The sequence below is a fragment of the Nerophis ophidion genome, linkage group LG25 (assembly GCF_033978795.1).
Source record: "Nerophis ophidion isolate RoL-2023_Sa linkage group LG25, RoL_Noph_v1.0, whole genome shotgun sequence".
NCBI classification, from domain to species: domain Eukaryota; kingdom Metazoa; phylum Chordata; class Actinopteri; order Syngnathiformes; family Syngnathidae; genus Nerophis; species Nerophis ophidion.
Genome location: NC_084635.1, coordinates 21,839,625 through 21,866,782, shown reverse-complemented (window position 1 = coordinate 21,866,782; position 27,158 = coordinate 21,839,625). Strand labels below are relative to the sequence as shown.

The 27,158-nt window shown below is 39.9% G+C and overlaps 1 protein-coding gene across 1 annotated transcript in view; it reads left to right on the top strand.

The window, feature by feature from the left end:
- Positions 1-6,838: 6,838 nt before the first annotated feature.
- LOC133542824 (hatching enzyme 1.2-like) overlaps positions 6,839-27,158 on the top strand; it is a 37,154-nt gene continuing 16,834 nt past the window's right edge. The window contains exons 1-7 of the mRNA XM_061887015.1: positions 6,839-7,391; positions 14,145-14,181; positions 14,280-14,330; positions 18,990-19,136; positions 20,806-20,926; positions 23,290-23,468; positions 23,650-23,731. Coding sequence (XP_061742999.1) covers positions 7,338-7,391; positions 14,145-14,181; positions 14,280-14,330; positions 18,990-19,136; positions 20,806-20,926; positions 23,290-23,468; positions 23,650-23,731 — 671 coding nt within the window. The 5' untranslated portion in view covers positions 6,839-7,337. The remainder of the gene's footprint in view (positions 7,392-14,144; positions 14,182-14,279; positions 14,331-18,989; positions 19,137-20,805; positions 20,927-23,289; positions 23,469-23,649; positions 23,732-27,158) is intronic.

The window sequence follows — 27,158 nt, the reverse complement described above, 5'->3', positions numbered from 1 at the left end:
GCAGCTGTGTTGGAAACCTAACACCTGTGGTGAGAATTTAACACATGCATATACAGAGTACAGAGGATACAGCAACTTCCTGCGTTGCTCTGTGCCATCTGCCAATTCCGCTTTGAAGTTGGTAGGTCAACCTAATTTCAATCTAACGCCAAGTTTAATTTCTCTTCAGCTTGTCTACACAATGCCTGAGCAAACAATCACATTTGAATAAAATGAGATAACTTATTTACAATTAATCCAACAGTAATATGAGCCAGCCGGTTTGTATCACAGAAAAATAAATGACATCATGGAATGCAGCACCTGTCATCTTTAGGCGATACATGATTCATCTGTGTCTGGAACAGTGGAAAAAAACTGACACCCTATACAATTTGTTCTATCCGGCAATTGTTTAAGTCTACTATACATCAACATGAGTGTGACTATGTCCATGAAACAATAAGATTCCAATGACAATGTCAGCACTAATACAGCTCTTAGCTGTATTTTACATAACATTGACTGAATGTGATATAATATCCTAGCTGTATAAAATAAAAACAAACTATTCATTTTTCTTCATGATGAGATATCAAGTCATGTTGAGAATTGGGTAATACAGATGCCAAATCGGTACGTTTCAGATTCAGATTCACCTTTATTGTCATTGCACTGGGGGATTACAGCGAGATAAGAGCCACTGTGCGAGGCAGACAAAAAGACACAAGATAAACACAAAGACAAAAACATGATAATTGCACTAAAAACAGAGAAAGGATATTAAAAAAATGCTGTGAATAAATTGATACTGAAAGTCCGATGAGGATAACAACTGAAGTGTAACGCAATACATCTAAAAATACAAATACTGAAGGTGCAATGGACATACAGTACATAAAGAGTTTGCAATTAAAGGTGTAAGAGTTCAGGATGAAGTTGTAAACTTGTGTTGATATGTGCAAGAACTGGTACTTACAAAATATAGAAAATATGTTTATGCTATTGATATTTAAATCATTTTGTGACATGCAAGCCGAACATAATGGTCATTTAAATACTTCATTAATACAAATCAAACTAAGTAATAAAATCACCAACATGAAATTACATTCACAAAAAGTTCCACTTTTTACAGAACTTTCAGTGCACGAAACATAAAGCTTAGCAAACCAGCCACAATTAAGTGTATTTCCGGGGCCAGAGCACCTGACATTGAAGCTAATCTTTGGGAGCTAACTCACAACAGGCCTAGTAAACACGTACGACAGGCTAATTGCACCACTAGCTATGCAAACATAGTTGTATACATTGGCTCCAATTACACTAGGATGAGACAGTCAGAGATTACATAGAGGAACATAGCAAGAACTTGTAATCTCGCTAGAAAGATGTCCAGGCATCGAGTATTTGTCTCTGGCCCCCTGTCTGCGAGAGGCAATAATGAGAGGTATAGCAGATTAGTCTCGCTTAACAAGTGGCTGGCTAGTTTTTGTAGACAACAAGGACCTATGTTTATTGATTATTAGGTCTTCTTTCTAGGGCAAACCAGGCTTGCTGAAGAAGGACGGCCTTCACCCTAACCAGGAAGGCGCCATCATCCTGTCTGGCATATATGTTGTGTATATAAATATGTATGTGCTGCGGTTGCTTTAAGAACGTTGCGACAGCTGCCGTAAAGGAGGTGCTTTGCTAGCCTGGTTACTATGTTTTCGGGAGTCCAAAAAAGGTGTTCGTCTTGTGCTTATATCCTGCTCAAATCTCTCAGTAAAGTTATTCATTGGAATATACCCTTTTGTTTGAACATTATTACACTGTCTAGGAACATAGATTATTGTTTGAGTCACACTTGACTAACTACACTAGACCAAACTCGGTCACAGGCAATTACAGTATCTGTTAGGAGTCAGTTAAGCTAGAACTAGCCAGCGCTGGGCTGTAAAATCCCTGCATACATAGCATTTCTCCCAGAAAAATACACAACTCACAATGTTTTTTCTGCAGTGACTGTGCCAGAGGTGGACATGCATTCTACTGAGGTGGCAAATGATGACGCATTCAGTGTATCGCAGCACCAAGCAAACAATCTGTGGGGTATAAAGTGTTTTCTATTCAGGCTCCAGTACTCTGGAATGCCCTCCCTTTAACGGTTAGAGATGCTACCTCAGTGGAAGCATTTAAGTCCCATCTTAAAACTCATTTGTATACTCTAGTCTTTAAATACACCCGCCTTTTAGACCAGTCTATCGATCGATCGATCGATCGATCGATCGATCTATCTATCTATCCATCTATCTATCTATCTATCTATCTATCTATCTATCTATCTATCTATCTATCTATCTATCTATCTATCTATCTATCTATCTATCTATCTATCTATCTATCTATCTATCTATCTATCTATCTATCTATCTATCTATCTATCTATCTATCTATCTATCTATCTATCTATCTATCTATCTATCCATCTATCTATCTATCTATCTATCTATCTATCTATCCATCTATCCATCCATCTATCTATCTATGATATTAGCTTAAAATTAGACAATAGAAGTAAGGGAACTTGTCACACTTAAGAACAACTAGGCCACCCTAAGAGTGCTTTTGAGCACTCGTAGATTTTGTTCTTACTTACGAACAAATCCCAGCTAAAAAAACCATTGGTGAATACAAAAATGTCCTTAAAATATTCGTGGGCCTAAAAACAAAAAATGTTGCCCCATTCAGCAAAAAACGGTTGCTGAATGGGGCCCAATGTCGTCTGTGCACGAGAAAAGGTAACATCAAGCAAAACACTGCCACAACAGTTGACTCAGGGGTAACCACAGTATATCTCATTCGCTTCACTTCAGTGTTCAGTGCCACTAATGTAATAGTTACTTTTATTTTAGCACCAAAATGAAACACTAATATCAATGTAGTTTTTCCGTCTGGTTACAACTTTGCACCGGTGCCGTTATGGTACAGACGCTTCCTGAGTTGAGATCACATTAATGTTTGAAAAATTGTCAATGGTCTTTATTTATACAGCGCTTGACTATACCTAGAATGATACCCAAAGTCCTTGACAATATACATTGCATTCACCCGTTCACACACTCATTAACACGCTGATAGCGGATGACCAACGGAACAACTGTATGCCGTGCACAAAAATGTTTATTACATAGTGAATAGATAACACATTTTGTAATGGATTGTGTATTACCCCCAGGCAAATTCTGATTATGATGTTCTTTTCCATCATGAGTAAAAAGAAAATGTTGTCAGTTCACATTCTGACATAATTGTTACCTTTGGACCTGACATACAGTATCTGCACGCAGTGCTTTAGGAAGAAAACAGGTTTTTGTTTTGGAAGTACAAACCCCGTTTCCATATGAGTTGGGAAATTGTGTTGGATGTAAATATAAACAGAATACAATGATTTGCAAATCCTTTTCAACCCATATTCAATTAAATGCGTTACAAAGACAAGATGTTTGATGTTCAAACTCATAAACTTTATTTTTTTTTTTGCAAATAATAATTAACTTAGAATGTCATGGCTGCAAAATGTGCCAAAGTAGTTGGGAAAGGGCATGTTCACCACTGTGTTGCATCACCTTTTCTTTTAACAACACTCAATAAACGTTTGGGAACTGAGGAAACTAATTGTTGAAGTTTCTCATTCTTGTTTTATGTAGAGCTTCAGTCGTTCAAACTGTTTTTTTACCCAATCATGGCACCCACTTGTTCCCAATTAGCCTGTTTGATGATTATTCCTCAACTTAGTCAGTATTTATTGCCACCTTTCCCAACTTCTTTGTCACATGTTGCTGGCATCAAATTCTAAAGTTAATGATTATTTGCAAACAAAAACAAAAAAACATGTTTATCAGTTTGAATATCAAATACGTTGTCTTTGTAGCGTATTCAACTGAATATGGATTAAAAAGGATTTGCAAATCATTGTATTCTGTTTATATTTACATCCAAGACAATTTCCCAACTCATATGGAAACGGGGTTTGTATATCCTTATCGTTTATTTTCATCAACACGTTTGAAATCTAAATGACACACATAGACTAAATGTAATATTTAGTAGTAAATACAAAAGAATTATAGCTCTACCTTAATTTAAGAGTGCCTCAAGTTAAGAGTTTTTTGAGATAAGGCTGTCCCTCAGCTAATTGTTATGCTTTCAAGCGGTCATGTTCTGATTTTTGTTTATCTGCATTTAAAACACTTTCTAATAGGCTACATCAGTGGTAGCAAACTCATTGCACTTAGATGTAGAAATGAGTTTTATTGGAAAAAAAATTAGAGGGTTTGTTAATCTGTTTACTGTGGAAAACAGGGCACAAGAGTTGTAACTACAGTTTGTGATGATTTCAGAAACATACAAACCGAGCAGTCCAACTGTCCAGATGAATCCTGACAGATGATGAGTTAGTGAATATGCATGAGGGAGTCGTACTTATTGACTGATAATAGCGAGCTAACATTTGGATGCACATTATTTATTGTGTGCAATGTTGGCAGAGCAAGACAAACTGGAGTGTTGTTGAAAATGAAAACATGTGTTCTGTCACGAGCATTCTTGTCACAGCCAACAAACTTTGCAAAGAACATGTGGATCGTGGTATCCTTGGCTTGAGAGAGTGACCGATGACCACAGGGCAACACGTTTGATACATGTGCCATTGAAATTGGGCATGCTTACAAAGGTCTCCCAGCTTCTAATTTTGGCTTCTTACAATAAATACAAACCCTGTTTCCATATGAATTGGGAAATTGTGTTAGATGTACATATAAACGGAATACAATGACTTGCAAATCCTTTTCAACCCATATTCAGTTGAATATGCTACAAAGACAACATATTTGATGTTCAAACTGATTTTTTTGGGAAAGGTGGCAATAAATACTGATAAAGTTGAGGAAAGCTCATCAAACACCTATTTAGAACATCCCACAGGTGTGCACACTAATTGGGAACAGGCGGGTGCCATGATTGGGTATACAAATAACTTCCCAAAAAATGCTCAGCCTCTCACAAGAAAGTATGGGGCGAGGTACACCCCTTTGTCCACAACTGCGTGAGCAAATAGTCAAACAGTTTAAGAACAACGTTTCTCAAAGTGCAATTGCAAGACATTTAGGGATTTCAACATCTATGGTCCATAATATCATCAAAAGTTTCAGAAAATCTGGAGAAATCACTCCGCGTAAGCGGCATGGCCTGAAACCAACATTAAATGACCATGACCTTCGATCTCTCAGACGCCACTGTAACAAAAACCGACATCATTCTCTAAAGGATATCACCACATGGCTCAGGAACACTTCAGAAAACCACTTTCACTAAATACAGTTCGTCGCTACATCCGTAAGTTCAAGTTAAAGCTCTACTATGCAAAGCGAAAGCCATTTATCAACAACATCCAGAAACGACCCCGGCTTCTTTGGGCCCGAGACCATCTAAGATGGATTGATTCTGTGGTCTGACGAGTCCACATTTTAAATTCCATCCATCCATTTTCTACTGCTTATTCCCTTTTGGGGTGGCGGGGGGCGCTGGCGCCTATCTCAGCTACAATCGGGCGGAAGGCGGCGTACACCCTGGACAAGTCGCCACCTCATCGCAGGGCCAACACAGATAGACAGACAACATTAAATGGGTTGTACTTTTATAGCGCTTTTCTACCTTCAAGGTACTCAAAGCGTTCACACTCACATTCACACACTAGGGCCAATTTAGTGTTGCCAATCAAAAAACCACAGAAATGCATGTCTTTGGAAGTGGGAAGAAGCCGGAGTACCCGGAGGGAACCCACGCATTCACGGGGCGAACATGCAAACTCCACACAGAAAGATCCCAAGCCTGGATTTGAACCCAGGACTGCAGGAACTTCATATTGTGAGGCAGACGCACTAACCCCTCTTCCACCGTGAAGCCCTACATTTCAAATTGTTTTTGGAAATATTCAACATGGTGTCATCTGGACCAAAGGGGAAGCGAACCATCTAGACTGTTATCGACGCAAAGTTCAAAAGCCGGCATCTGTGATGTATGGGGGTGCATTAGTGCCCAAGGCATGGGTAACTTACACATCTGTGAAGGCACCATTAATGCTGAAAGGTACATACAGGTTTTGGAACAACATACGCTGCCATCCAAGCGCCGTCCTCTTCATGGACGCCCCTGCTTATTTCAGCAAGACAATGCCAAGCCACATTCAGCACGTGTTACAACAGCGTAGGTACTTTCCTGGCCCGCCTGCAGTCCAGACATGTCTGCCAACGAAAATGTGTGCCGCATTATGAAGCGTAAAATAAGACAGCGGAGACCCTGGACAGTTGAACGACTGAAGCTCTACATAAAACAAGAATGGGAAAGAATTCCACTTTCAAAGCTTCAACAATTAGTTTCCTCAGTTCCCAAATGTTTATTGAGTGTTGTTAAAAGAAAAGGTGATGTAACACAGTGGTGAACATGCCCTTTCCCAATTAGTTTAGCATGTGTTGCAGCCATGAAATTTTAAGTTAATTATTATTTGTAAAAAAAAAAATAAAGTTTATGAGTTTGAACATTAAATATCTTGTCTTTGTAGTGCATTCAATTGAATATGAGTTGAAAAGAATTTGCAAATCATTGTATTCCGTTTATATTTACATCTAACACAATTTCCCAACTCATATGGAAACAGGGTTTGTACTCTGTATAGCAGAGAGAAGCCACACCTGAATTGACGGATAAATTGCTTTACAATAGGGTCTGGAAACTTGAAAATACATCCGCTGAATGTGCAGTTGTGGATAGTGTTATCTTCAAAGCCATGAGGTTTGGGTTAATATTTTTGCCTCGACCACTCTGTTCATGTTCTTGTTGTGCAAGGACTTGCATATATTGTCTTTGGATACTAGCGGATAAGTACCGATCTGTGATGTTCCTATTCTCTCGCTCAAAGTCAGCTGAGATATGCCCTATCTTCTGTGACCAAGAACAGGTTCACCCATCAAAATTAATGACACAACTGTCGAACAACAGGAATTATAATATGCAGTTCTCTTGTTATGACGTTCAAATGAATTTCAGTTCCTGTTCTGGGTTTTAAACAACAAAGGAATTTTTTGAATGCACTCTATGTTTTTTTTCACACAGCTGTTAAGTGGCTGTTGTCTTCTATAGGGCCGTTCGAAAAGACTTTACAGAAAATTTGATTGACAGCAAAGGTGGAATCTTTATGGCTGGTCTATAAACACAGCAGGTATTAGCACCAGGTATCACAAACACATACAGTAACAGTCCTGCCAGGTGTTTTTTTTTTCCTTTTCTTTTTTAAAGGCCACAGCGAAAGACACAGCATGCATCAATTCCTTGTGATTGTGCTCCTTGTGCCTCTTACAGCCGTTTCTCCGGTAAGTTCAAGCTTATGGCAAGGCAAGTTTATTTATAAAGTGCTATTTGTTTACAAGGCATTCAAAGTGCTGTACAGAAAATTACAAGGAGGTATGGATGGAATTGCGAATTACGATTCCACTTTGGGGCAGCACGGTGGAAGAGGGGTTAGTGCGTCTGCCTCACAATACGAAGGTCCTGAGTAGTCCTGGGTTCAATGCCGGGCTCGGGATCTTTCTGTGTGGAGTTTGCATGTTCTCCCCTTGACTGCGTGGGTTCTCTCCGGGTACTCCGGCTTCCTCCTAATTCCAAAGACATGCACCTGGGGATAGGTTGATTGGCAACACTAAATTGGCCCTAGTGTGTGAATGTGAGTGTGAATGTTGTCTGTCTATCTGTGTTGGCCCTGCGATGAGGTGGCGACTTGTCCAGGGTGTATCCTGCCTTCCGCCCGATTGTAGCTGAGATAGGCACCTCCCGTGACTCCAAAGGGAATAAGCGGTAGAAAATGGATGGATGGATTCCACTTTGATTCTGCTTAACAATTCGGTTCCTTAACAGTTCCCTAATCGAATCTTATTTGGGAAAAAAAAGAAGAGAAAAATGGGTGGATTAGCATCAATTAATGTGACCTTACAAAGCCTATATAGTAAGGTCTCAATAGCCACATATGTAGCATATAAGAAAAATAAAAAGTTTTTCATTACCGTATTTTTCGGACTATACTAAGTCGCAGTTTTTTTCATAGTTTGGCCGGGGGTGCGACTTATACTCAGGAGCGACTTATCTGTGAAATTATTAACACATTACCGTCCATCCATCCATCCATTTTCTACCGCTTATTCCCTTTTGGGGTCGCGGGGGGGGGGTGCCTATCTCAGCTACAATCGGGCGGAAGGCGGCGTACACCCTGGACAAGTCGCCACCTCATCGCAAGGCCAACACAGATAGACAGACAACATTCACACTCACATTCACACACTAGGGCCAATTTAGTGTTGCCAATCAACCTATCCCCAGGTGCATGTCTTTGGAAGTGGGAGGAAGCCGGAGTACCCGGACACATTACCGTAAAATATTAAATAATATTGTTTAGCTCATTCACGGAAGAGACTAGACATTTAAGATTTCATCAGATTTAGCGATTAGGAGTGACAGATTGCTTGGTAAACGCATAGCATGTTCTGTATGTTATATTTATTTGAATGACACTTACCATAATATGTTACGTTAACATACCAGGCAAAAATGCGACTTAAACTCCAGTTCGACTTATATGTTTTTTTTTCCTTCTTTATTATGCATTTTCGGCGGGTGCGGCTTATACTTATACTCAGAAAAATACGGTAAATACACACACAAAATTAATATTCTTTTATAGAGTTTAGTCATGTGCAAACTCACAAAATCTTAACATTTAGCGACATTTGATATTAACTTATTACATTATAATTTTGATGATTATGGCTTACAGTTTATGAAAACTTTGAATTGAAAATCTCACAAAATGTGGGGTTTCAAAAGCCATGAGGATCAAAATTATAAAAAAAACAAAGGCTTGACATAGCTCACTTTGCATGTAATGAGTTAATATTATGGATTAGTTTCACATTTGAAGTTAATTGCTGACATGAATGAACTTGATGTTGATAAAACATATGGTCAATTTTTAAACAAGTTCATAATACTTTACGGCAAACATTGTACATGGAAAAAACTCAGGAGAAAGCAGAGAAGGAACAATCAACCATGGATGACAAAATGATTAAAAATGCTTGCAATAAAAGGAATACATTATATACAAACCCCGTTTCCATATGATTTTGGAAATTGTGTCCATAAAAAAGACGGCACTTAGATGGCAGCATATGTTGTACCAAAACCTGTATGTACCTTTCAGCATTAAAGGTGCCTTTACATATGTGTAAGTTACCCATGCCTTGGGCACTAATGCGCCCCCATACCATCACAGATGCTGGCTTTTGAACTTTGCGTCGATAACAGACTGGATGGTTCGCTTCCCCTTTGGTCCGGATGACACCATGTCGAATATTTCAAAAACAATTTGAAATGTGGACTCCTCAGACCACAGAACATCAATCCATCTTAGATGATCTGGGCCCAGAGAAGCCGGCAGCGTTTCTGGATGTTGTTGATGAATGGCTTTTGCTTTGCATAGTAGAGCTTTAACTTGCACTTACAGATGTGGCGACAAACTGTATTTAGTGACAGTGGTTTTCTGAAGTGTTCCTGAGCCCATGTGGTGATATCCTTTAGAGATTGATGTCCCTTTTTGATACAGTGCCGTCTGAGGGATCGAAGGTCACGGCTATTCAATGTTGGTTTCCGGCCATGCCACTTACATGGAGGGATTTCTCCAGATTTTCTTAACCTTTTGATAATATTATGGACCGTAGATGTTGAAATCCCTAAATTTCTTGCAATTGTACTTTGAGAAACGTTGTTCTTAAACTGTTTAACTATGTGCTCACCCAATTGTGGACAAAGGGGTGTACCTCGCTCCATCGTTTCTTGTGAAATACTGAGCATTTTTTTGGGAAGCTGTTATTTTACCCAATCATGGCACCCACCTGTTCCCAATTAGCCTGCACACCTGTGGGATGTTCCAAATAAGTGGTTGATGGGTATTCCTCAACCTTATCAGTATTTATTGCCACCTTTCCCAACTTCTTGTGGCACGTGTTGCTGGGATCAAATTCTAAAGTTGATGATTATTTGCAAAGAAAAAAAATGTCTATCAGTTTGAACATCAAATATGTTGTCTTTGTGGCGGCGGCATGGTGAAGTTGGTAGAGTGGCTGTGCCAGCAATCTGAGGGTTATTGGTTCAATCCCCACCTTCTACCATCTTAGTCGCGCCCCTTGTATCCTTGGTCAAAACACTTCACCCTTGCTCCTGATGGGTCCTGGTTAGCGCCTTGCATGGCAGCTCCCGCCGTCAGTGTGTGAATGTGTGTGTGAACCGGCGAATGTGGAAATATTGTCAAAGCGCTTTGGGCTCCTAAAAAGGGGTAGAAAAGCACTATACAAGTACAAATCATTTACCATTGTAGCATATTTAACTGAATATGGGTTGAAAATGATTTGCAAATCATTGTATTCTGTTTATATTTACATCTAACACAATTTCCCAACTCATATGAAAATGGGGTTTGTAGAAAATGTCTAACAAAAAGAACTACAGAGGCAGAAAATGTTTTTTTTAAAGCATACATACAATCTAACTAACATACTATGTAGAAAAGAATATTACAGTCAATTATTAGACTGGAACAAAAAAAAAATATGAGAGCAACATAGGGCATCCTCAATAGCATTATTCAAAATGGGCTAATACGGATTACCCCCAATACTTCTTAGACGGAAAGGTAAATAATGACATAATGAAGGAAGCTTCAATAATTACTTTGTGGATATTGGACCAAAATTGGAGGAAAGGATTCCAGACCCAGTTTAACTGAGGACTATAATGATACCATAGATAGAAATCCCAACTCAATGTTCCTCACCGAAGTGACACAAAAGGAAACAATTAAAATCGTGAAAAAATGCCAATCCAACACTTTAATCGATTGTAACGGAATTGATATGGAATAGATAAAAAAAGTTATTAGAGAGATCTCAGGACCAATGATGTATATCAGTAACCTATCATTTTAAACAGGCAATTTCTCAAACGAAATGAAAATAGCTAAGTTGTAACAATTCATAAGACTAAAGGCAAACACCAATATACAAATTATAAACCTGTTTCATTACTTACACAATTTTTTAAAATCATTGACAAACTGTTTAATACCAGATGGGAGAGTTTGATAAACAAATATATTATACTTGCTGAGAACCAATACGGATACAGAGCTAAAATTTAAACTTAAATGGCTTTCATCAAACCCTGCGATGAGGTGGCGACTTGTCCAGGGTGTACACCGCCTTCCGCAAGATTGTGGCTGAGATAGCCGCTAGCGCCCCCCGCGACCCCGAAAGGGAATAAGCGGTAGAAAATGGATGGATGGATGGATCAAACTAATTCTTTTGACACAATTAATCATAATATTTCATTTAAAAAATAGAACTATATGGCATGGTCTTAAGATGGATTAAAAGCTATTTAACCAACAGGTAACAATACATAAAGCTAGGCGAACAAAAGTTTATAACGCTAAATTTATCCTGTGGTGTACCCCAGGGATCAATACTAGAAACAAATTAATTTTTTATATACATGATATTGGTTACGTTACAAAATATTTAAAGTTAGTAATATTTGCGGATGATACAACAGCATTTTGTTCAAGAGAGAACACACAAAAGCTAATAAAAATGATAACAGAAGAAAATACCAAATTAAAAAGATAGTTTAACACAAACAGACTATCCTTGAATCTCAGTAAAACTAACATGATATTATTCGGTAACAGTAGAAGAGAAAGTCAAACAGAAATACCATTAAACGGAATAGAAATTGAAAGAGTAAATAAAACCAACTTTCTAGCTATAATGATTGATGAAAAATTAACTGGAAATCTCAAATAAAAAATATACAACATAAGGTGGCAAGAAACATGTCAATAATTAATAAAGCAAGACATGTTGTAGACCAAAAATAACTCGATATTCCCCACTGCTTGCTAGTGTTACTATATCTGAGTTATTGTGCAGAAATATGGGGAAATAACTACAAAATAACACTTCATTCATTAACTGTGTTACAAAAAAGATAGACTTGTCCAGGGTGTGCGCCGCCTTCCGCAAGATTGGAGCTGAGATAGGCACTAGCGCCCCCTGCGACCCCAAAAAGGAAATAAGCGGTAAAAAATGGATGGCTGGATGGGAAAAAAATATAATAATACATAATGTTGGCTGTAGAGAACACTCAAACCCTTTATTTATTGAATCGAAAATATTGAAATTTGCAAACATCTAAAATGATGCACAAAGAAAAATATCATCTGCTACAAAAAACGTACACAACAAAGGAGAAAAAATATAAACTTACAAAAAATAGGACTGAGTTATTTAGCATGCCTGTCATTGACCACATCTACATGCATTTTTAAGTCCTTTGTGATGATCCAGCAGTCAAAATTAGTGCACACAACAAAAAGGAATTCCGTAAAATCATCAATAAATGAACAAAAAATTTTGTGGTGGTTTGTTATTAGTAATATAGAGTAGGAATGATTGTTTTATATCCATTTTAAAGACAATAATTAGATGATAAAAAAAACAACTAATTGACACTCTGGGTTACAATATTTCCTCTAAATATGGTACAAACAGCCCCACCCCTATGGTTTTGTTGTGTCTCAAACACAAAGTTAAGATGAAGTGGACTAGTTTCAATCTTAACTGCATGTGTGTTTTTATTGTGGTGCCATTACTCAGTTAAAAACATGAAATTGAGATAGTAAGAGGAAACACAATTATTAATTGAAAATAATTTGTTACTTAAATATTTGAGTTGAGTACCGCGTGTTTGAGATTAGCTAGAGTTGCACTGACGTTGTGTTCTTCAAAGGAATGTGGATCAGAATTTCTTTGATCAGACAATCTGTCTGTCTCATAACTAATCTATGTGCTTTGATAGTAATTTCAATACTTCCATCCATCCATTTTCTACCGCTTATTCCCTTTTGGGGTCGCGGGGGCGCTGGCGCCTATCTCAGCTACAATCGGGCGGAAGGCGGCGTACACCCTGGACAAGTCGCCACCTCATCGCAGGGTCAACACAGATAGACAGACAATATTCACACTCACATTCACACACTAGGGACCATTTAGTGTTGCCAATCAACCTATCCCCAGGTGCATGTCTTTGGAGGTGGGAGGAAGCCGGAGTACCCGGAGGGAACCCACGCATTCACGGGGAGGACACGCAAACTCCACACAGAAAGATCCCGAGCCTGGGATTGAACCCAGGACTGCAGGACCTTCATATTGTGAGACAGACGCACTAACCCCTCTGCCACCGTGAAGCCCAATTTCAATACTAATTATGATTATCTTACTTTAAAATCATATTGTACATTAGGGGGAAACAATCACTATTCAATCATATTCAATTTTAAATAATAGAATAAAATACAATTTCATTTATGAACAGAAAATTGAAAAAAAAAAATTTGAACTAATAATTCACAAAACAAGATTGTCATGTCTTTGTGATCATGTTTTGTTTAGTTGTGTTAGATTACTTCAAGACTTCATTAGTTCCAGTTTTTTCACTCCGTTGTTTTGTTTTCATGCCAACCCATTAGTTTTCACCTGTCCCCATGTCATAAACTTGAGTCACTTGGACTCATGCACTTGTTGCCAACCACCACGTCACCTTTTAAGCCTGTAGTTGCCAGTCAGCCAGCCTGGCGACATCACCCTCTACCACCCTCTATCACCTTCTACTCGCCCTCGAAACACCCTTGCTATCAATGCCAATGATCCATGTTCCTTTTTCGTTATTCATGCCATAGTGCAAGTTTTTGTTTTATGTCTATTGTTTTGCCTTAGTGCTAGTTTTTTATTTTCATAGCCATGTTTTGAACCTCCTCTGTAAACCTCCTCTGTGAGCAACTTTCGTTTGTACCTTTTTTTTAAATTACTAATTAAGAGATGTCCTTACCTTCATGCCATGTCCGTTCCAATGGCTTTGCAGCACGGGAAAACAAACCACACTGTAGTTCAAGTCATGACAAAGATATGATCAAACACAAGCTTAAAAAAACATGATCTCAAAAAAGTCTGTTTTAATTTCAGGCTGCTATAAATGGCGATTATGGCGGAAACGAAACAGGTGAGTAAAATCCTACACAACAGTACCTTGAGGTTTTACTATAATATGACATCATATCCCTTGTTAGTGAAAGGTAATGTATTCAATTTGTCCTCCAGATTCAAGCACTTCTGAGAAGATTGCAAGAGCAAATGCTAATACTGAGTTAAGTAAGTGAAAACTATTTTTTGTAATAAACAACAATGCAAATAACAATATCAACTGATTGCTTCTAATATTTTACTGACAGGTTTCCCTCTGCTGTATTTAATTTAATGACTATATTTTACATTTGAATTATCATCTCATAGTTGGGTGTGCAATAAAACCTTCTGTACATTAATCATCATTGAGTTTCTATCCTGTTTAGAGTCATTGGTGAGTTGCAGCCTATCCCAGTAAATCCCCAGACTTGGCTTGGGGACTGTATAGATATTATCTCAAATCTGTGAAAAATCTGTGAAAAATCTGTACTTAGGAAACGGTGAGCACGAACCTGGGTCGTCCAAATAAGAGTTGAGGACGCTAGCCATTGAACTACCATATTTTTCAGATTATAAATCGCTCCGAAGTATAAATCGAACCTGCCGAAAATGCATAATAAAGAAGGAAAAAAACATATATACGTCACACTGGAGTATAAGCCGCATTTTTGGGGGAAATTTATTTGATAAAATCCAACACCAAGAATAGACATTTGAAAGGCAATTTAAAATAAATCAAGAATAGTGAACAACAGGCTGAATAAGTGTATGTTATATGAGGCATAAATAACCAACTGAGAAGGTGCCTGGTATGTTAAAGTAACATATTATGGTAAGAGTCATTCAAATAACTATAACATATAGAACATGCTATACGTTTACCAAACAATCTGTCACTCCTCATCGCTAAATCCCCTGAAATCTTCTTCCTCGATGTCGCTTCTAAACAACTCTGCCAACTCCAAAGGTGTGCGCCGCTTCCTCTTGTCGTTTTCTGCTGCATATTTCACTACGTCCAGCTTGTAATCTGCGGTACATGATTTTTTCTTTTCGGTGCCATTTTTGTTCAGCCCTTCTCAGTTTTTGCAAGTTACCGCCAACGATGAAATGATATAATTTAATAGCTACGGCAGTAGCAATATAACATATAGCAGTTAGCACTCCATGACCCACAATGCACTTCTGCCATGTCCCTCCCCGGCCGAATTCTTATTGGTTGATGTGTGTGTGACCATTGCTGACATTTTCTTCGTCTCTTCCGCGAATGAGATAAATGATATTATTTGATGATTTACGGCAGGGGTCACCAACCTTTGTGAAACCAAGAGCTATTTCTTGGGACTGATTAATGCAAAGGGCTTCCAGTTTGATACACACTTAAATAAATTGCCAGAAATAGCCAATTTGCTCAATTTACCTTTAATAAATAAATCTACATATATAAAAAAATGGGTATTTCTGTCTGTCATTCTGTCATACATTTTTTTCCTTTTACGGAAGGCTTTCTGTATAGAATAAATGATGAAAAAAACACTCAATTGAACGGTTTAGAAGAGGAAAAAACACAAAAAAAATGAAAATTAAATTTTGAAACATAGTTAATTTTCAATGTCGACTCTTTAAAATTCAACATTAAACCGAAAAAAACGAAAAAAACAAACAAACTAGCTAATTCGAAATCTTTTGAAAAAATAAAAAATAAAAATTTATGGAACATCATTGGTAATTTTTCCTGATTAAGATTAATTTTAAAATGTTGATGATATGTTAAAATCCAATCTGCACTTTGTTAAAATATATAAAAAATTGGACCAAGCTATATTTCTAACAAAGACAAATCATTATTCGACTATGAAATAAGATTTAAATTTGATCATACAGATTTTCTAGATTTGCCAGAATATTTTTTTTTTATTTTAATCGTAATAAGTTCGAAGAAATAGTTCACAAATATTCTTTGTCGAAAAAGCAGAAGCTAAAATGAAGAATTAAATCAAGAAAATAAATTTAATGGAACATTGATTTAAATTATCAGGAAAGAAGAGGAAGGAATTTAAAATGTAAAAAGGTATATTTGTTTAAAAATCCAGATATCATTTTTAAGGTTGTATTTTTTTCTCTAAAATTGTCTTTCTGAAATTTATTAGAAGCAAAGTAAAAAAATTAATTAATTTATTTAAACAAGTGAAGACCATGTCTTTAAAATATTTTCTTGGATTTTCAAATTCTATTTGAGTTTTGTTTTTCTTAGAATTAAAAATGTCGAGCAAAGCAAGACCAGCATACTAGTAAATAAATAAAATTTTAAAAAATAGAGGCAGCTCACTGGTAAGTGCTGCTATTTGAGCTATTTCTAGAACAGGCCAGCGGGCGACTCATCTGGTCTTTACGGGTTACCTGGTGCCCGCGGGCACCGCGTTGTGGACCCCTGATTTACGGTAATGTGTTAAAAATTTCACACATAAGTCGCTCCGGAGTATATGTCGCACCCCGGCCAAACTATGAAAAAAACTACGAATTATAGTCCGAAAAATACGGTAATAGCCTGAGCTGTCAATTTGATGTCCAACACAAGCTCTTAAGGTGTTCTGAAGTGAGGCTTACCAACATACACCTGCCACAGTCATGCTGGCTGGCCTCAGGTACACATACCTGTACATTTAGCGCAAAGCTACACATTTTAATCACTGCCAAACGGACGTCCCACACTAACATACGTGGACATACTCAAGAAGGATGCAGGAGCTCAGAGTACCAAGGAACTGCCAAATGTATGGAGAATCGGGATGAGTGGAAGCAACGATGGAAGGCTCGTCTGAGGACGACCTACAGAAACATGAGAAATATTAAAGTTTAAAGGTCTACTGAGATGAGATTTTTTTATTTAAACAGGGATAGCAGGTCCATTCTATGTGTCATACTTGATCATTTCGCGATATTGCCATATTTTTGCTGAAAGGATTTAGTAGAGAACATTGATGATAAAGTTCGCAACTTTTGGTCCCTAATAAAAAAGCCCTGCCTTTAGCGGAAGTGGCAGACGATGACATCACCGATGTGAGGGCTCCTCACATCCTCACATTGTTTATAATGTAAGCCTCCAGTATCAAGAGCTATTCGGACCGAGAAAGCGACAATTTCCCCATTAATTTGAGCGAGGATGAAAGATTCGTGGATGAGAAAATTTAGAGTAAAGGCCTAAGAAAAAAAAAGGAAAAAAAAAAAAAGGCGAGGGCAAGTGAGAGCGATTCAGATGTTTTTAGACAAATTTACTAGGATAATTCTGGGAAATCCCTTATCTGCCTATTGTGTTGCTAGTGTTTTAGTGAGTTAAATAGTACTTTAAAGTCGGAGGGGTGTGGCCATGGGTGTTTTGACGTGAGAGTCTCTGAGAGAAGTCACGGCAGCAGGAGGACGCTGGCTTATTTCCACAATTTTCTGACCGAAAACTGCCGGTCGACACTATTTAACTCGTCGTAGTGGTTTGTGCAGCCCTTTGAGACACTAGTGATTTAGGGCTATATAAGTAAACATTGATTGATTGATTGATTGAACTCACTAAAACACTAGCAACACAATAGGCGGATAAGGGATTTCCCAGAATTATCCTAGTAAATTTCTCTAAAAACATCTGAATCGCTCTCACTTGCCCTCGCTTATTTTTATTTTACTTTTTTTCCTAGGCCTTCACTCTAAATTTCCTCATCCACGAATCTTTCATCCGCGCTCAAATTAATGTGGAAATTGTCGCTTTCTCGGTCCGAATAGCTCTTGATGCTGGAGGCTTACATTATAAACAATGTGAGGATGTGAGGAGCCCTCACATCGGGAACCATGTTCGCTTGACCGCTCTGATCCATAGTAAGGCTTCACCTCCGGGAATTAAGGTACTATTTAACTCACTAAAACACTAGCAACCCAATAGGCAGATAAGGGATTTCCCAGAATTATCCTAGTACATTTGTCTAAAAACATCTGAATAGCTATCACTTGCCCTCGCCTTTTTTTTTCTTTTTTTTAACTTTTTTTTCCCTAGGCCTTCACTCTAAATTTCCTCATCCACAAATCTTTCATCCTCGCTCAAATTAATGGGGAAATTGTCGCTTTCTTGGTCCGAATAGCTCTTGATGCTGGAGGCTTACAGTATAAACAATTAGAGGATGTGAGGAGCCCTCACATCGGGAACCATGTTCGCTTGACCGCTCTGATCCATAGTAAAACTTCACCTCCGGGAATTTTAAACAAGGAGACACTGTGTGTTTGTGTGGCTAAAGGCCAAAAGTTCCCCACCTATATTGTTCTACTTTGACTTCTCCATTATTAATTGAACAAATTGCAAAAGATTCAGCAACACAGATGTCCAAATTACTGTGTAATTGCGCGATGAAAAGAGACGACTTTTAGCCATAAGTGGTGCTGAGCTAATATGTCCCCTTCAACCGATAACGTCACAAACACGCGTCATTATTCCGCGACGTTTTCAAGAGGAAACTCCGCGGGAAATTTATAATTGTAATTTAGTAAACTAATCCGGCCGTATTGGCATGTGTTGCAATGTTAATATTTCATCATTGATATATAAACTATCAGACTGTGTGGTCGGTAGTAGTGGGTTTCAGTAGGCCTTTAAGTTAACTATAATTAGAAAAGGTTTTTTTCTGGGCACCACGGCCTCCTCACACACTGGCTTCCTCCTAAAAACAAGCATTTTAGGTGGTCGTTTTGTGTCTGAGTCTTGCCAATAGTAAAACAAAAAATAAATGCCTCAGCTCACCCGTGACCCCATTGGATGCCTGTTGTGAATATGTCTGAAATGTTTCATTGTGCAAATCTTGTCTCATGTAGGTCACTTGACACACGGGGACATAATGATGAAAACGGTTAATGACGGAGGTGTTTTGAGGAATGCTGTCCCCTGCACCGCCAACAACTGCAAATGGCCTAAAAAAGGTCAAAATGTCAAAGTGCCCTACGAAATCACCTCTGATTTTTGTAAGTCATCATCATTGTATTCCTGACTTTCTGACCTTTCTCTACACTACAACTGGAGCAATACAAATACCAATAGAAAAAGCGCTATTGATCATGACCAATACCAATAGTTTACCTCTATTATCAACAATACAGTTGTTCAAAGGCAACAATACATATATAGCTCAATTGGTAGAGCGGCCGTGCCAGCAACTTAAGGGTTGCAGGTTCGATCCCCGCTTTCGCCATCCTAGTCACTGCCGTTGTGTCCTTGGGCAAGACACTTTACCCACCTGCTCCCAGTGCCACCCACACTGGTTTAAATGTAAATATTAGATAGTGGGTTTCACTATGTAAAGCGCTTTGAGTCACTAGAGAAAAAGAGCTATATAAATGTAATTCCCTTCACTTCACTTTTTGGAGCATCTAAATGTCGAAAATACAGCTGTACAATTTTGCAAAAATATATACAAACCCCTTTTCCATATGGGTTGGGAAATTGTGTTAGATGTAAATATAAACGGAATACAATGATTTGCAAATCATTTTCAACCCATATTCAGTTGAATATGCTACAAAGACAACATATTTGATGTTCAAAGTGATAAACTTTTTTTCTTATCTGCAAATAATCATTAACTTTAGAAGTTGATGCCAGCAACACGTGACAAAGAAGTTGGGAAAGGTGGCATTAAATACCGATAAAGTTGAGGAATGCTCATCAAACACTTATTTGGAACATCCCACGGGTGTGCAGGCTAATTGGGAACAGGTGGGTGCCATGATTGGGTATAAAAACAGCTTCCCAAAAAAAGCTCAGTCTTTCACAAGAAAGGATGGGGCGAGGTACACCCCTTTGTCCACAACTGCGTGAGCAAATTGTCAAAAAGTTCAAGAACAACGTTTCTCAAAGTGCAATTGCAAGAAATTTTGGGATTTCAACATCTACGGTCCATAATATCATCAAAAGGTTCAGAGAATCTGAAGAAATCATTCCACATAAGCAGAATTGCCGGAAACCAACATTGATTGACCGTGACCTCCGATCCCTCAGATGGCACTGTATCAAAAACTGACATCAATCTCTAAAGGATATCACCACATGGGCTCAGGAACACTTCAGAAAACCACTGTCACTAAATTCAGTTTGTCGCTACATCTGTAAGTGCAAGTTAAAGCCCTACTATGCAAAACGAAAGCCATTTATCAACAACATCCAGAAACGCCGCCGGCTTCTCTTGGCCCGAGATCATCAAAGATGTCAAGTGTTGCAGCCATGAAATTCTAAGTTTATTATTATTTGCAAAAAAAAAATTAAGTTAATGATTAAGTTAATGAGTTTGAACATCAAATATCTTGTCTTTGTAGTACATTCAATTAAATATGGGTTGAAAAGGATTTGCAAATCATTGTATTCCGTTTATATTTACATCCAACACAATTCTGTGTTCTGGAAAAATGTGCTACCCTTAAAAATTTGCTTCTTGACGCTGCTGAACATGTGCACTCATGCACATCAACGCTAAAGCGTTCCTCGAAATAATCATAGCAATTGAGGTAAAAAAACATCGATATACCTGTATTGTGTTTTATTTTTTTTAGCATTGTTATAGATGGGAAGTTACGCTATTTGTGAATTGTGATTTTGGACGAAACCTTAAGTTGTGCAATATTTTGTTTCTAACTGCAGCCAGGAAGGAAGCCAAATCCATAAAAAAAATCCTGAAGGGCTTCAGGACAAACACTTGCATTCGCTTCATTAGGAAGAAGGAGAAACATACGGACTACTTGTCTTTCATCTCTGCTGATGGGTAAGAAAACACAGACATCTTTCTTTTGAAATGTAAAGGACCCCAGTGGTAGAATATTAAAAACTAATACAATTTTGCTAAAAAACATTATAAATATTAAGAACCCAATATAGTGAGCGCAACCATCCCAAAATAAGGACAGATAATTATGCTCGTTCACAATTTATTTCAATACAAATAAAAAAAAACAGTCAAGTTGATAACTCTTAAAATACCAATATATATATATATATATATATATTTTTTTTTTTAACGTATTAATATATTTCAACATTTACAAACAGACGAGAAACAACAATCTAAATAAGTAAAAAAACAGTACAAAATAAAATAGCGCCACGGGGTTATATATTTAAAGTAACTAAAATAGAATACAAAATATATATAATAAACAAAGTGAAAAGCCATAGGCTCACTCAATTTCAGTGAATAACTTAAATTTGGAACACAACATCATCGTTTTCACATCTTTTTTGTTGTAAGATGCAGAGAGTGTTTTAATGTAGAGTTCTAAATATTTATTTAAAGGCACAAAAGACAGGTCGGGTATTGAGTAACTTTACATTTATGAATATAAAACTTAGCCAAAAGAATAATGAGGTTGCAATGGTAAAATTCCTCTTCAAATTTTTGTCCATACAGCGTAAAACCAAATAGCCCATCTTTAAAACAAAGCACAAATTTGTCATGAATATTGTCCAGGATGAGGTAAACAATATTATAGGTGAGGGTGCAGCCGCGACAGTCGTAGTGGGTCAGTGCCCTGCTCCGCCCACTTCCACGGTGTCTTTCTGGACACAGAATTAAAAACGGAGGCAGGCCACAGGGATAAAATCATTTAAAACCACGGAGACGCTCTCCGGGCTGACGTCACACTTACACGTAACCCTCTGCTGTAGTTCCACGTAGAAGTATTGGGTACGCCCACCCTCTTCGCCAGTCGTCGGTCACTCGCGGAACCTATTCCGTCTCGCTCAGCCTTTTGATCGCTCCCTGGGGTCACCGCAGGTCTCTTGGTCCCAATCGATCCCGCCCACAGAACCACACAGCCAACGCACAACGGACGAGCCTCAAGCCCACAGCTGTCAGGTTCAAACACTGATTACATCTATTAATCAATCAATCAATCAATCAATGTTTACTTATATAGCCCTAAATCACTAGTGTCTCAATCAGACAAGAAGCAAGGAACCAAGCAGAGACAGAGTTCAATTTTGCTCATGAGGAGAACGCATGGCGCTGAACATTTAGTCACAGTCTCGCCCTACGCTCTATATATACTCAGAAAAATACGGTGATTACTATTGCAGAGCATCTCAAAAACTGAATTCACAACAAGACCTGCACTCCATCAATATTTCAATAAGAACATCTCACACACACACTACTATGGGCAGCACGGTTGGACAGGACATACGAAGGTCCTGAGTTCAATCCCGGGCTCGGGATCTTTATGTGTGGAGTTTGCATGTTCTCCCCGAGACTGGGCGGGTTCCCTCCGGGTACGGGACAAGCGGTAGAAAATAGATGGATGGATGGTTAGCTTCAGAATAACAATGTTATTAAAAAAACGGGACAAGCGGTAGAAATTGGATGGATGGTTAGGTTCGGAATAAAAATGTTATTGAAAAAAATAAGAGACGTATTATACTATAAAAATGATGGTTTTACTTAAAAAGCCATCCATCCATTATCTACCGCTTGTTCCTATAATGCACGTATTTAGTTGTTGTGACAGACTCACGCTGTCGTTGTGCGGGTTCCATGGACCACCAAGGAAGGACATACTTGTTCAGGTTTGACTCTTGTTTATTTTTTCAAAGAAAGAAAGTCTTTTGGGCCGTCGTCTCTCCCACTGCTCGCTCCTCCGTGTCGATCTTCAGTCGGCCGCGTCTTCGTCGCCGTCTTGCTCTCAGTCGCTCGTGCGCTAAAGGTGCTGCGGGTTCTCCAACTCCTCCCTTCTCGTTCTCTCCTCCTTCTCCCCTTTTATACACTTAGAGGAGATACGATACTTGATTGCAGCGTCGCTCCCGGCACGCCCCGCCTCTCCGTTCGGTCGCTGTCCCCGCCTCCTCGCCGCCATCTTGTGCCGGGCTCTGGTGTGCCCTGCTCCGCTGTTCATTCGCCAGCTCCTCCTCTCCAAACTTGTATTCAGTGTTAAAAAATATTATATGGCTCTCACGGAAATACATTTTAAAATATGTGGCTTTCATGGCTCTCTCTGCCAAAAAAGGTTCTCGACCCCTGCTCTAAGATATGCATGGCAATGAAACATAAAAAAATAAAATCCCCTACTTGTGTCCAATCACAAATATCAGTCATCAGTCTCATAACATAAATGGCTTTGTTCATGTGCTTGCCAGGTGCTGGTCCTACCTTGGCCGGGTGGGAGGCAAACAGCAAATCTCCTTGAAGAAATCCGGTTGTTTATTCACGGATATCATGCAGCACGAGGCTCTCCATGCACTTGGATTCCACCATGAGCATGTTCGATCTGACAGAGACGACCATGTCACCATTCATTTTGACAACATCAGACCAGGTCAGCCCGACACATCTTTTCCAGTCCTCGATAGTTGCATTTCGTAATAAAACATTGCAGTCAGCTTTCAGTTCCTTCCACTTTGAAATGCCACCCACGTGTACCCAAATGTCCCGACTCAGGGAATAGATTTGCTTAATTTGTGGTTGCGATTAATGTTCTGCTCTCTCATTCTTTGTAGGATTGGAATCCAACTTTATCAAATCTCCGACAAATAACTTAGAGACCCCCTACGATTTTCAATCTGTGATGCATTACAGCAAGTGAGTACAACAATCCATCAACACAAACATATAATTAGAACCCCTTTTCCATATGAGTTGGGTAATTGTGTTAGATGTAAATATAAACGGAATACAATGATTTTGAAATCATTTTCAACCCATATTCAGTTGAATATGCTACAAAGACAACATATTTGTTGTTCAAACTGATAAACTTTTTTTCGTTTTTGCAAATAATCATTAACTTTAGAATTTGATGTCAGCAACACGTGACAAGTTAGGAAAGTTGGCAATAAATACTGATAAAGTTGAGGAATGCTCATCAAACACTTATTTGGAACATCCCACAGGTGTGCAGGCTACTTGGGAACAGGTGGGTGCCATGATTGGGTATAAAAACAGCTTCCCAAAAAATGTTCAGTCTTTCACAAGAAAGGATGGGGCGAGGTACACCCCTTTGTCCACAACTGCGTGAGCAAATTGTCAAAAAGTTCAAGAACAACGTTTTTCAAAGTGCAATTGCAAGAAATTTTGGGATTTTAACATCTACGGTCCATAATATCATCAAAAGGTTCAGAGAATCTGGAGAAATCACTCCATGTAAGCGGCAAACCAACATTGAATGACCTTGACCTTCGATCCCTCAGACGGCACTGTATCAAAAACCAACATCAATCTCTAAAGGATATCACCACATGGGCTCAGGAACACTTCAGAAAAAACACTATCATTTAATACAGTTTGTCGCTACATCTGTAAGTGCAAGTTAAAGCTCTACTTTGCAAAGCGGAAACCATTTATCAACAAAATCCAAAAACGCAGCCGGCTTCACATGGCCCGAGATCATCTAAGATGGACTGTTGCAAAGTGGAAAAGTGTTCTGTGGTCTGATGAGTCCACATTTCAAATTGTTTTTGAACAGAGGGGAAACGAACCATCCAGACGGTTATCGACGCAAAGTTAAAAAAACAGCATCTGTGATGGTATGGGGGTGCATTATTGCCCAAGGTATGGGGTAACTTACACATCTGTGAAGGCACCATTAATGTTGAAATGTACATATAGGTTTTGGAACATCATATGCTGCCATTTAAGCGCCATCTTTTTTATGGACGCCCCTGCTTATTTCATCAAGACAGTGCCAAGCCACATTCAGCACGTGTTACAACAGCGTGGCTTCGTAAAAAAAGAGTGCGGGTACTTTCCTGGCCCGCCTGCAGTCCAGACCTGTCTCCCATCGAAAACGTGTGGCTCATTATGAAGCGTAAAATACGACAGCGGAGACCCCGGACTGTTGAACGACTGAAGCTCTACATAAAACAAGAATGGGAAAGAATTCCACTTTCAAAGCTTCAACAATTAGTTTCCTCAATTCCCAAACGTTTATTGAGTATTGTTTAAAGAAAAGGTGATGTAACACAGTGGTGAACATGCCCTTTCCCAACTACTTTGGCACGTGTTGCAGCCATAAAATTCTGAGTTAATTATTATTCCATCCATCCATCCATCATCTTCCGCTTATCCGAGGTCGGGTCGCGGGGGCAGGAGCCTAAGCAGGGAAGCCCAGACTTCCCTATCTCCAGCCACTTCGTCTAGCTCTTCCCGGGGGATCCCGAGGCGTTCCCAGGCCAGCCGGGAGACATAGTCTTCCCAACGTGTCCTGGGTCTTCCCCGTGGCCTCCTACCAGCTGGACGTGCCCTAAACACATCCCTAGGGAGGCGTTCGGGTGGCATCCTGACCAGATGCCCGAACCACCTCATCTGGCTCCTCTCGATGTGGAGGAGCAGCGGCTTTACGTTGAGTTCCTCCCGGATGGCAGAGCTTCTCACCCTATCTCTAAGGGAGAGCCCCGCCACCCGGCGGAGGAAACTCATTTCGGCCGCTTGTACCCGTGATCTTATCCTTTCGGTCATGACCCAAAGCTCATGACCATAGGTGAGGATGGGAACGTAGATCGACCGGTAAATTGAGAGCTTTGCCTTCCGGCTCAGCTCCTTCTTCACCACAACGGATCGATACAACGTCCGCATTACTGAAGACGCCGCACCGATCCGCCTGTCGATCTCACGATCCACTCTTCCCCCACTCGTGAACAAGACTCCTAGGTACTTGAACTCCTCCACTTGGGGCAGGGTCTCCTCCCCAACCCGGAGATGGCACTCCACCCTTTTCCGGGCGAGAACCATGGACTCGGACTTGGAGGTGCTGATTCTCATTCCGGTCGCTTCACACTCGGCTGCGAACCGATCCAGTGAGAGCTGAAGATCCCGGCCAGATGAAGCCATCAGGACTACATCATCTGCAAAAAGCAGAGACCTAATCCCGTGGCCACCAAACCGGAACCCCTCAACGCCTTGGCTGCGCCTAGAAATTCTGTCCATAAAAGTTATGAACAGAATCGGTGACAAAGGACAGCCTTGGCGGAGTCCAACCTTCACTGGAAACGTGTCCGACTTACTGCCAGCAATGCGGACCAAGCTCTGACACTGATCATACAGAGAGCGGACTGCCACAATAAGACATTCCGATACCCCATACTCTCTGAGCACTCCCCACAGGACTTCCCGAGGGACACGGTCGAATGCCTTCTCCAAGTCCACAAAGCACATGTAGACTGGTTGGGCAAACTCCCATGCACCCTCAAGAACCCTGCCGAGAGTATAGAGCTGGTCCACAGTTCCACGACCAGGACGAAAACCACACTGTTCCTCCTGAATCCGAGGTTCGACTATCCGGCGAAGCCTCCTCTCCAGTACACCTGAATAAACCTTACCGGGAAGGCTGAGGAGTGTGATCCCACGATAGTTGGAACACACCCTCCGGTCCCCCTTCTTAAAGAGAGGGACCACCACCCCGGTCTGCCAATCCAGAGGTACCGCCCCCGATGTCCACGCGATGCTGCAGAGTCTTGTCAACCAAGACAGCCCCACAGCATCCAGAGCCTTAAGGAACTCCGGGCGGATCTCATCCACCCCCGGGGCCTTGCCGCCAAGGAGCTTTTTAACTACCTCAGCGACCTCAGCCCCAGAAATAGGAGAGTCCACTACAGATTCCCCAGGCACCGCTTCCTCAAAGAAAGACGTGTTGGTGGGATTGAGGAGGTCTTCGAAGTATTCCCTCCACCGATCCACAACATCCGCAGTCGAAGTCAGCAGAACACCATCCGCACCATACACGGTGTTGATAGTGCACTGCTTCCCCTTCCTGAGGCGCCGTATGGTGGTCCAGAATCGCTTCGAAGCCGTCCGGAAGTCGTTTTCCATGGCTTCCCCGAACTCTTCCCATGTCCGAGTTTTTGCCTCCGCGACCGCTAAAGCTGCACACCGCTTGGCCCGTCGGTACCCGTCCACTGCCTCCGGAGTCCTATGAGCCAAAAGAACCCGATAGGACTCCTTCTTCAGCTTGACGGCATCCCTCACTGCTGGTGTCCACCAACGGGTTCTGGGATTACCGCCACGACAGGCA